General features: G+C 46.9%; 1 protein-coding gene and 1 pseudogene across 1 annotated transcript; both read right to left on the reverse strand.

The window, feature by feature from the left end:
* Window positions 1-907: 907 nt before the first annotated feature.
* LOC123426485 lies at window positions 908-3,304 on the reverse strand (annotated as a pseudogene).
* Window positions 3,305-3,595: 291 nt separating this feature from the next.
* LOC123426484 (U-box domain-containing protein 18-like) lies at window positions 3,596-7,669 on the reverse strand. Its single transcript, XM_045110326.1, has 2 exons — window positions 6,779-7,669; window positions 3,596-4,887 (listed from the first exon to the last, which is right to left on the reverse strand). Exons 1-2 carry the CDS (start codon window positions 7,649-7,651, stop codon window positions 3,808-3,810), a joined length of 1,953 nt encoding a protein of 650 aa, XP_044966261.1. The 5' UTR covers window positions 7,652-7,669; the 3' UTR covers window positions 3,596-3,807.
* Between the last annotated feature and the right edge of the window lie 4,408 nt (window positions 7,670-12,077).

Below are 12,077 nucleotides of genomic sequence, written 5' to 3' on the forward strand. Positions count from 1 at the left end.
GGTACGGCAAAGTAACGTTCCGGCAGGCGTCCGTGGCGGAGGCGGTGCTCGGCGGGGATCGCCGGGCGAAGCTGCTCGTCAACGGGCGCCACCTCTGGGCGCGCAAGTACGTCCCCAAGCCACACCACCACAACTAAGCTAGCAAGCTCCCTCCATGGATCACCCTACACATCCACCGTACACAAAATCACCAAACCAGCTAGCTACACGACACACGGAAGGAACACGTGTTCACCTCCCTTTTTGAAACTCAACATTACTACTCATGTATGTATATGTATTAGAAAAGGACCCGTGCGTTGCAACGGGGAAAAGAATACCACATGCTCTTAATTTACGAAAAAATGTATATAATTTGAGTATTGTACTCCCTTCGTTCCAAAATATAAAACCTTTTGGAGATTTTACTAGAAGACTACATACGGAGTAAAATGAGTGAATGTACACTCTAAAATATGTCTATATACATCTGTATGTAGTTTATAGTGCAATCTCTAAAAGGTCTTATATTTAGGAACGGAGGAAGTAGCTACTACTCAAACAAAGATAATTTTAGCCTTCAAAAACGCAGTTCAAGATATCACTTCTATTTAAATATGACTTGAATGCGGATTTATTACATACAAAGAAACGCTCAAGTGATCTTCTATTTTTTCTCTAATCCTGATTTTGCTGAGATGTTCATCCACAATCCAAATCGGTACCGGTAAGAAAGAAAGACGGATAATGCATTATTGATTAAGATTGTATCCTAGATAGTATTTTTAAAATGATTAACAGGTAAAATAACATCATATCCAAATTTTATATATTTTTCTAATCAAAATCTATATATAACATGTTAAATTTAGAGTTATGGTTTAGAAGATATTATTATTTTAAAAAACATTTGATATGTATTGCAGGTTTAATGTCACAAACATCAGGGGATTTCTATAAAATACAATGACGGACTAAGAATACCTATTTCCTTTATTAGTATCATCCTACTTCTTGATATGATCAATCCCTAAACGGTGTGGGCGATGAAGACCAATAACGCAAAGCTCAACCCTTGCACGAAAGATATCACCGACATGGATTCCAGGCACATGGCCAACATAACTCTCGTCATTACACTGTGCAGGGCACCTCTCCCTGAGATTTTATAAGCTTGTAGATCTGCTCCTCCTTCCCGTTGCATGTCTTCAAGTTTATTCACAAGATTCTTGTAAATTAAGCGGAAATCCCGCAAAGACCTGATGACGTTCTCCCTAGCAAGGGCAACTCCATTTTTTGGCATTCCCTGATTGTCATCCTTTTCAACTTTCACCTTTTTATATGATGTTCGGATGTCCTTCTCACCTTTCCCTGAGGAGAAATCCCGCACGGCCGAAACTCTAACATTTGAAAGGGGGGTAGCATAGCACCTCACAATACTTCTAGTTCCCGGAGTGCATTGTGTTGAGCTGCCCTGAGCCCTGTATTTCGTAGTTTTGAGAGACCCACCATTGGAGCAGAAAGCTTTCGAGAATGACCGCTTGTACCCAACCTGGAACCTCCATGGCACAATTGCTTTCTGCCCTCTGCGGTAATTCGGGTCATTAGCATTGCTTCGAGGAACTGGAGAGCTGCACCTTTTGGCTGCTACATCACTCTCCTTGGAAACCCCATTTTCCGTGCTAGCACCTTTTCCCTCCCGCTGCTCCAGCACATGATCTGCACCAGAAGAAACGTTGGCCCTGTTTGGATACTCTAGCTTAGCTAGTGGTTAGAGTTAGTTTCTAGCTCATGACTAACCCTAAACTAACTCTAGCCAAATAGGTGTTTGGATGAAAGGGCTAGATTGACAATAGATGCACTTTATAGAAAGAGAAAAGTGATTTTTTAATGAACCCCATGAAAACTAGCTCCAATTAGCATCTCTTGGCTAGTGGAAGAGAGAGAGAAAAATATTTTTTAATGAACCCCATGAGAACTAGCTCCAATTAGCACCTCTTGGGTGAGCTAGTTCTTTAGATGGGTTAGATGCAACTAGCTCCAATCTAACCCTTGTGTTTGGATATTTTAGGGCTAGTTGAACCCAAACTAGCTCAAACTAACTCTAGCCCATGGATCCAAACAGTGCCAACCTCTTTAACCCGTTCCTGGCTACACGGGACTTCTTCGAACCCTTGGACTCACAGTTCTCAGCTCCTACGTTACTCTGAATCCCCTCCGGAACGCAAGCTGCCCCATCACCACCAACAACGCTGTCGCCAGTCCCAAATCCTGGACAATTTCATCTCTCACGACACCGTTGCAGTCCGGCCCCTGAAAACAGCAATCTCCTCCAGCCGCGTTGCCCAACCCATCACCCATAATATTGCCGTTGGACTTGCCCAAACGACACTCCGTTTCGGCACCTGTGCGAGCATTGTTCTCCATTTTCTCCCCATTGGAGCTCCTCGTGCTCATTGTGTGTGTGCCTCTCTTTATTTGGAAATCCTTTTCAGCACCGGTAGGAGACTCGTTCTCCATTTTAATAGCATGGGGGATGTTCACAGCCGTGCTGCGTGTGTCTCTTCTCGATTGAAAATCCTTTCCGGCACCGCTGCACGCACCTTTCTCTATTTGAACCCCATGGGAGCTCTTGGCAGGCCCACTGCGTGTGCCTCTTCTCAATGGGCAATCAATTTCAGCACCGGAGTTCTTGGTCGCACTGCGTGTGCTTCTCTTCAGCTGGCTATCCTGTCCAACACCGACGCTGCACTCCCCATGGCGCCTCTTCATGGTCTCAATGCACGTGATTCTCTTCTTCGACCGGGCAAACGCCGGATCTCCCACGCTACGGCCGCCGCTCGCCGCCACCGACTCCGACTTGGGACGCTTGGCGCCAGAACCGCCCGCCGGCGCCCCGCCGCCGCCCCTGGGCGCGGCGGTGCCGGCGGTAGTGGTGCTCCTGGCCCGGTTCCTGACAAAGGCGCGCTGGAAGCGCCACGGCATGAGCGCCTTGTACCTCCGCCCGCTGGTCGCCCTGGGCGGCACCGCCGCCTCCCCGGTCTCCATCTCGCGCCACGGCCGCCCTCCCGTCGCCTCGCGCGTCTTCTCGGACGGGGCACTGTATTCGGAGGAAAACAAATCTCGCTGGGTCGTACGTGAGCGAGGGGCCGCCGGTGACCCCCGTCGGTGAGGATCTCCTCCAGTCCGCCGACAAGGGCACCGCCACTCGCCTTCTCCTGCTCCGACGCGGCTAGAAGAGGATAAGAGATCAAACAAAGGATCGCGACTGAAAATTTTACAGATGCAAGGGCTTTTTTGTAAATCTGAAACATTTTTCCACGTATCCACTTAATCAGGGACTGCGGTTGAATGCTCGAAAACGGAGGAACTTTTTCGTAAAAAAGCCACGACGGATGACAAAAGCACTACGTGTTTTATTATTAGGGAGAGATGAAATCACTTTTATATACTCCAATACTTATTGGTATCAGTTGACATGGTAAAAAAACAACAACACATACTTGATGCAAAAAACAAAAAAAAAGCATATGCAACCAACAGGTATTTGGGAGTGGGCCCAACTTGTTGAATCCTTGACATTCGCACATTCATCTGATATGCACAAACAAACGTATGATACTGAGCAGCTCTGTACCAGGAATTATTCCATTGAGGCCTTTAACTACAACTCATGGAATTCTTCCTAACACTGTCATCCGTATGTTCCACAATACCTTGTCATCCACAGGTTTACAATCACCGCCTGTCTGGGGTACATATATGTTCAGAATGATCAGCTACTGCTGCTTTTAGCCTGTTGATTGCTTCTTTACACGAATGGATGGATCAGTGATAGTCTCTGCACCTGTATGTCCGGGGGTTGCACGACTTCCTCTGCAGCCATGAAACGATAGCCTCAACATCTTCCTCTGAGGATGATGACGATGACGATGACGCCTCGGGAGGGAAGTTGTCAGGTCGTCTTCTTCGACCAGCTGGACTAGATCCGATGAAGCTTCGCCAGAGCCGATCAACCATCTCCTTGCACATCTCGTCGCCGTCGCCATCGACGTGGCCGCGAAACGACTCCAACTTGTCGATGATCTCCTGCATGGCCAGTTGGAAGCCCTCGGCCTGCAACAAGATCCTGTGAGCCTCGTCAACCAGCCTGTGGTTCCGCAGCAGAGATATGGCGGCATCTGCCACCCCCTCCCGCACAAATCTGCTCCAGTTCTCGTGGGCCTCGCACAGGCTGGCGAGCGCCACCGCCACCGTCTTCTTCACATCAACGTCTCCTACCAGCAGCAGCTCCATGAGTGGAGCAAAGCCTCCAAGCTCACCAATCTTGATCTTGTTGTAGTAGTTGTCAGCCAGCAGCCCAAGGATCCGAGCGCACTTGGCCCTCGTGGGCACTGGCCCCAGCAATGCCCTCGCGATCAGCACGGGTATAGCGTACCGGTCGTCTCCGAAAACCTCCTTGTTGGGGCTGTAGGAAGCTGCCATGGCAAGGATTTCCAGGACAACGTCGTCCAGCTCAGGGTGAGGCTCCAGGCATGTCTCCGGCAGGACGCAGGCCAGCTTCGTTATTGTCCCTGGGCTGCGCCCCAGCAGATGCAGGAATGAGCACTGCTGCTGGTCAGCGAGAAGGCGCAGGAGAGCTTCGTAATCTTGTTTAGAGCTCATGGGGGAGTTGGCCAAGAGGGTGACTTCCTTGAACAGGGCTTCCTCCTCAGGAGAGATAGCTGCAGGTGGTAACGCGGTAGGTGCTGTCAGCTCACTGATCCTGTTTGCGGCACGCCAACGCGAAATGCACAGCGCAATGAGCACATCAGGGATGAAGATGCTGTGCGTGAGGACCTCGCCGGTAACTGGACACATGCGTTTGTTTTTCTTCCACCATTTCTCCAGTTCAGACTGATCAACGGTCTGCAGCCAGCAACCAAGGAGGTGAAACATACAAAAAAGAAGAAAGCCTCAGATATAACAATACTCCTATTAACATGCAGTGTCTGTCTATACACTAATTACAGAATAGTAAAAAATGCAGTGAACAAAACACGCTAACAAAACACAAGTAATAGAAGATATGTTTTACCATTTATCAAATCAAATGCATCGAGACATTTATCAAGTAATAAAGCATTTGCATTTTCTTGGGAGGAAAAAAGCCCCAACCCAGAACTAATAAAATGATATGCTTTCAGAAACCCCGCGAACAGATCCAGAATTAATAAAATGATAGTATCCTTTTCAAAAAAGAAAAAATACCACCAAACAAGATTTCCTAGAGAGGAATGCTGAAAATATATCTAATTACAATACGAGTTCTTGAATTTGTAGAAACAATAGCATTACAGATTTTCATGGTCAGATATAAAATACTCTTGCTAACAGGAAAGTCAAAGCTTTTCAATCACATACCATCTCCAAAGTGGTCTCAAAAGATGAATACAATGCCCATCCAACACTACTAAATAAGTAAGAACATCAAGAACAACAGTAAAACACCCATTGCATCATCTCATCCAAAATAAACACATCCAAACAAATGAAATTATATTGCCAGCAGAAAAACTATCTGCAAGATTTTGAACAGAACAATTTTTTCATCAGATTGATCCCAGCTGCAAGTATAACTCCATTGTAGTACACTAAATTTTCACTTTAACTTCAGTTATATTATCTGATCAAATTTTGGTGAGAAGTTCAACTTTTACAGATCACACTTTACAAAGTTATTTTTTTATATACTTACATATCAAGCTTCTGAATTATGCTCAATCCAACATGCTGAACTACCCCAAGTCTGCAACTAATAAAATTCTAGGATTTCAGAAACATTTCTAAATGTTTTCCCCAATCCACTAAGTATCCCAAGTTCCCAACCAGAACCAAAATGCTGTTATATGAATTAGTACGTCTGATCCTCAGTGAGACCCTCCTAATTCTTCAGAAACAGACTCAAGAGAGACTTGAATAGTAAGTGAACATTTAAGGATCTCAATTGACCCTGACATGACAATCTAACAAGATTTCATATAGAGATAAAAACTATGCTAACTTCAAAGTCTGAACTAACCTGAACATTTCAACTACATAAGAGTTTCCAAACTGGTCTTACAAGATGAAAACAGTGCGCATCCATGATCCAGACAAAAGGAATTAAGTAAAAGTACTACAAATTTTATGAGACCCATTGCATTAGTTAATCCCAAACAAGTGAAACAGCACAAATTAAACAGCACGCAACTGGCCCAAGAAGTAACTCCTCCGCAGAACACTAGTTTTTCACTGGATTTAACTTCAGGGATATTATCTGATCAAATTTTGGTGAGAAGTTCAACTTTTATAAATTATAAGGTACAACGATATAATCACACATCAAGCTTCTGACTTATGCTCAATCCAACATGCTGAACTACCCCCAAGTCCGAAACTAATAAAATGCTTTGGTTTCAGAAACACTTCAAAATTTCATCCTCAATCCAGTATCTCAAGTTCCCAACCAGTATCGCATATTTGAACCAAAATGCTATAATATGAAGTAGACAAATTATAGTACGTCTGATCCTATGATCCGAAGGGCCATATACCCAAAATTCTTCAGAAACAGACTCAAGAGAGACCTGAAGAGTAAGCAAACTTTAAGGATTTCAATAGACCCGGACACCCAATCTAACAGGATTTCATCATAGAGATAAAAATCATGCTAAATTCAAAGTCTGGACTACGTTATAAGACCCATTGCATTAGTTAATCCCAAACAAGTGAAACAGCATAAACAGCACGCAACTGGCCCAAGAAGTATTTGACGCACCTTTCCAGAGGTGATGACGACTGGTTTCTCCATGAACTTCTTGGAGAAAGGGCTCAAGAAGAACTTCGGCACGGCCACTGGACCAATCCATAACCTCCTGGCATCGGCGCTGCAACGGTGGAGTTCATCGGATCGGGCGGCCTCCAGAGCCCGGAATGCGCACTCGAAGAGCTCGAGCGGGGGCACCTCTTTCTCCTCGTGGGAGCACAGGTCCGTGAACCAGGCGAGCTCGGCGACCGCCTCCATCTTTCGTAGCCACCTCTCTAGCCCCACCAGGTCGACGACCTTCCGGTCGAGAAGGAGCTCCTTCTTGATCTTCTCCGTCCTGGGGCCGGCGGTGGCGCCCATCGTCGCCTCCAAGAACTGGGCGGCGAACTGGCCAAGAACCTCCGCCGCGTCGACAACTTTCGGCGGCGCCTCGAGCGGAGGGAAGGAGAACTCCCGTTCCACCGCCACCTCCTGTGCTCGACCTCCTGTGATGGAAGCGGAACTCGTGCTGGTATCCGGTGGAGGGACCAACCTCGGCCTCGCTCTCTGATCTCTCATCGAGGAGACGGTCTCCTCCATAGCACCGAGGTCCCAGTCGAAGGATCCTCCAGAACCACCTGCGCCGCCAGAACCGGCACCATCTGCAGCCGCAGGGACAACCGTCACCCTTGCGGATGCGGACCTTCGCGTCCGCACCGAGTGGGGGACGGGCCTCGACCCGGCGCCAGGCAGAGGAGACGACGACCTCGACCTTGCGCCGAAGAATTTGAGGGGCCCATGATCAGCCGAAGGAGACTGCGCCCGCGCTGTCCGCCCCCGCCTCCGCAGGCCGGGCTCTTCCTCCTCCTTGATCCCCTTCTCCGTCCAGTCTTGGATGCCGTCCATTGATGGGCGTCGCCGTTCCCCGCGTTCTTGGCCTCTTCTTGGCAGGCGCAATGTGGGTGGGAGGGGTTGGGGAAATTTGGCTTTTGGCGGCAAGAAGACGGATCTGAAATTTGCCAACGGAGTGGAGGTTACCAGTACCAGGCTACGATGGCTTCCCTTTATAACCGGAGGAAAGAGGTCCTGTACACGGAAATACACTTTATTCCTGGTTATATATGCATTCTATATAAAAAAAATAACAATTAATTAAAAGTCAAAATAGTTTTAAAGTATTTTTGATTAAACTTGACTTTGTTTTGTACTAGTATATAAATTTTCAAAAAAAAGCAAACATTGACTTCAGAAAAAAAGACAAAAATTATTTGTTACTGGCACAATGCCCGTGTGTTGCTACGAAACTATAAAGTACAAAAAGTTGGGTCACTGATTTAGAAAATTATTAAAATATGGTGGCGTCATGCGGAATTTGCTCGCAGTTCACTATTAAAAAGATCAAAAATACCACAAAAAAATCATGCGTCAGGCGTTGGAGAATCTGAAGTAACCATGATCCTTTACAAACACAACATTTAGAATGTTGAAACATATGAGAATAGACAATGGTACTGCACAAGGTCGTGGATTCGGTAGAGGATAAGGTCTATCATCGTTTTCTAATTACAATCTATTCACTCTCTTGTTCTGCGATATAAGTATAACTGAAATAACTTGGCTGGGAAAAAATAAAAATAAAAACAAGAGCATTATATTGAGTTGGAGTCGCATTTCTGCATTTGTTATTTGTGTCCAAGTGTTAGTCTCACATAAATAGTAGTGTATTGTTTATTTGTGTTTCGTCCCACATGTGAGCACAAATACATTTGTTTATTTATGTTTATGGAAGGTTGCTATTCTCAATATGGGTAGGGATGCATTTGTTTATTGATGAAGATTGTTGGTCCCATATGTAAACTTACCACCAACTCTAACTTTTATAAATACAAAAGATTATAGATCACAATTCATGCTATTTTAACCAAAAATTTGTCTTTTGTGAAATTTTTCTTACAAGTATAACAGATGGTCAAGTTTATTTCAAAAATATTTGTAGAATTTTATATTTTTTTGTTGAATTGCTAAATTTATTTTACATATAAGGTGTCTATACACCCACGTTCCAAAAGTTCCCCTCCGTCCTGTCCAGGAGTACCAACAGCACACGTCCACTCTCTCCCTCCCTCCCTCCCTCTTTCTCTCTCTTATATTTGGTGTACATGTATTTGCTAGTCTAGAATTCGTAATTCGTCCGTCCCTGTTGTCGTTCATGCGTCTGTCCGTTCGTCGCTCCGCGTCGGTCATCAGTGCCCGCGTCCAATCAGGATCCTGCGTCACCTGTCGTCTTTGCCGCCATTCGCTGGCTGCCTAGCTCGGGCGGCTTTGTCGTCTCGAGCTTTTTCGGCTCAGGTCTCCGCCGCCCCTTGCCGGCTGCCTCGGGCACGCCGTCCCCTTGGTCTGCTCGACAATCCCGCTTCACCACCCACGACGCCGTCATTATCACCGAGCAGCGCCTCCGACCTCGCGTGTGATTAAATTGCTCACCCGCCCGTCGTGATCGACTCCATCTACGCAGTGCGACTGACATGATCACTCGGTTAAATGCGCCTCCGCAGGTCATGTGAAGGTTGTCCCCGAGTACAACGCGCCCTTCCATCGATCGAGCAACGACTGTCGCTGAGTCTCCCCGTCGGGCCGCAGCGCAACCACCCAGTGATTCTCCCCGCGGTTGCCCCGACCCGCAAGCCGCCGCTACACCGCCCCTTCGGGTTTAGCGCCGCGACACGCAGTTCCAACCGCAACCTGAGGCCGCCCCCGTGGCTGCATCAACCCGTGCACCGCCGTTGCGTCGCCTCTTTAGGCCGTAGCACCGCGGCACGCGGTCCACGTTGTCGCCTCGAGGTCTTCCCGTCGTTGCCCTGACTCGCGCGCTGTTGCTTCGTTGGCCCTTCGGGTCATAGCACCGCGGCACACGGTCCACTCCCCCGTCCCTGCGCGTCAACTTCCTATGGTATGCGTCACCGTCTCCCTCGGTGCGGGAACACCATCGCCCGCGCCGCTCTTCGTCACGCTGTCGTGTTCTTCCTCGCCTACTTCAAGCATCGCCGCCGCATTCCTAACCAGTCGTCGTCACCGCCGTTTCTCTCCTACGACACCGCTGCATCTCGCTGACCTAAGCCGCACCGCCCTTCCATCCCCTTCATCGTAGTCCAACACCAGCTCATCGCAAGCGTTGTCGTCATCTTTCTCGAACACTTCGTCTGCTCCGACCACCGCGGGTAACATCGCCCCCGCTGATTTACACCGCAACTGTCATTGAGTCCTTCTTTGCTAGCCTCCTTGACATGGCATACAAGTTGTGTGCAGGTCCCCATCTACGCATGCCCGGTGCTGGCAACACCAAGGTGTGCATTCGTCCCGATGTGCTCCCAGGTCTGGCAAGCCTGGAGCGGCGCATCGCCAACATCGACTTCGTCTGTCTACGCATGCGTGGTGCTGGCAATACCGATGCGTAGCTTCGTCCACGATGTGTCCACCGGCTTGGCAAACTTGGTGCGACATGTCGTCAACAACATTTTATTCCCGACGCACCACTACTTTGACACCACTGTGCATGTGACTAAACCGGCGCCTCCTTGCTCCCGCGGCTCTACAGCGACTTCCTCAACATCGGCTACCCAGCTCGACATCGACCACGACGTTCTTCGCACGACTACCTCGACCACGGCTACACCACCCATGCTCTCCGCTACTTCGATAATGGCACAAAGGGCTATCACCCCACTTGAGCAAACCCATCGGCTTCCTCTACTATCCACACATCCGCGACGCAACACCATCCTCGACGCTCCCACTTCAACAATGGTGCTCTCTCTCTCCCCTCCCTTTCTCCCTCCCTCCCTCTCCCTCTCTCCCTCTCTCTCTCTCTCTCTGATATTTTAGCAATATGTTGTAAATAGACCTGGGGGCCATAACTTTCCCTAGTGGCATTTCTCATGAAAATAAGCATACCGTGGGTAAACTAACTACGGTTGGCCAATTGATAGAAGATCGGATAGTTATGCGATTTTCACGGAAATGATTATGTAAATATAGGCATCAGGTCCATGAACAAATAGGCCGACCCTTGCGTGCACCTATTACTATTACTTCACTTCAAGAGCGCTTCTATCCTTTCCTGTCTACGTATTAAGTTCATGACAAATGAAGTAATGCTTGGAGTAAGGTGACATGATGTAGACAAAGTAAACTCAACCAATATGAATAAACCCCATCATTTTACCCTTAGTAGCAGCAACACAAAGATGCAACTTGTCCCCTTCCGTCACTGGGATATAGAAACTCGCCAGGTTGAACCTACTACAATGAACCTCTCTCACCGAAGAAATATCAATCTAGTTGGCCAAACTATTTCAATGGACCTGGGGGGCCATAGCTTTCCCTAGTGGCATCTCTCATGAAAATAAGCATACGGTGGGTAAACAAATTATTGTTGGCCAATTGATAGAAGATCGAATAGTTATGTGATTTTCACGAAAATGATTATGTAAATGTAGGCATCAGGTCCATGAACAAATAGGCCGACTCATGCATGCACCTATTACTATTACTTCACTTCAAGAGCGCTTCTATGCTTTCATGTCTATGTATTAAGTTCATGACAAATGAAGTAATGCTTGGAGTAAGATGACATGATGTAGACAAAGTAAACTCAACTAATATGAATAAACTCCATGGTTTTACCCTTAGTAGCAGCAACACAAAGATGCAACTTGTCCCCTTCTGTCACTGGGATATAGAAACTCGTCAGGTTGAACCTACTACAATGCACCTCTCTCACCGAAGAAATATCAATGTAGTTGGCCAAACTATTTCAATAGATCGGAGAGAATTACGAAGATATTATAATCATGCACATAAGAATCATATTATATATCAGAGGAGACTCAAATATTTATCATGAATAATCTGAACATAAACCCACAGTTCATCGGATCCCAACAAACGCATCGCACAAAAGACTTACATCATATGGATGAAAGCGAAGATGCGATGATCATTGTATTGAAGATCGAAGATATATATATATATATATATATATATATATATATATATATATATATATATATATATATATATATGCCATCTAGGTACTGCTATGGGCCCATAGGTCTGTGGTGAACTACTCACACATCATGGTAGCAACGTTGATGAAGAAGCCCTCCGTGATCGATATGCCCTGCGACAGAGTGCCAGAACGGAGCTGTAGATGGCCTCCCGGCGAAATAGAGACTTGTGGTGGCGTAAAAAGTGTTTCGGGACCTCCTCTGATGTTTCTAGGGTAAATAGGAATTTCTAGGTTAGAGAATGGGGAACGGGGAGTCACGAGTGG

The sequence above is a fragment of the Hordeum vulgare genome, chromosome 2H (genome assembly GCF_904849725.1).
Source record: "Hordeum vulgare subsp. vulgare chromosome 2H, MorexV3_pseudomolecules_assembly, whole genome shotgun sequence".
Taxonomy (NCBI): domain Eukaryota; kingdom Viridiplantae; phylum Streptophyta; class Magnoliopsida; order Poales; family Poaceae; genus Hordeum; species Hordeum vulgare.

What these genes read in the sequence shown, in the direction of transcription:
- LOC123426484 (XM_045110326.1), bottom strand. Translation starts at nt 7,651, where the DNA reads ATGGACGGCATCCAAGACTGGACGGAGAAGGGGATCAAGGAGGAGGAA. An exon ending in TCGTCATCACCTCTGGAAAG is followed by an intron (nt 4,888 to 6,778) that starts GTGCGTCAAATA and finishes TGCTGGCTGCAG; the next exon opens with ACCGTTGATCAGTCTGAACT.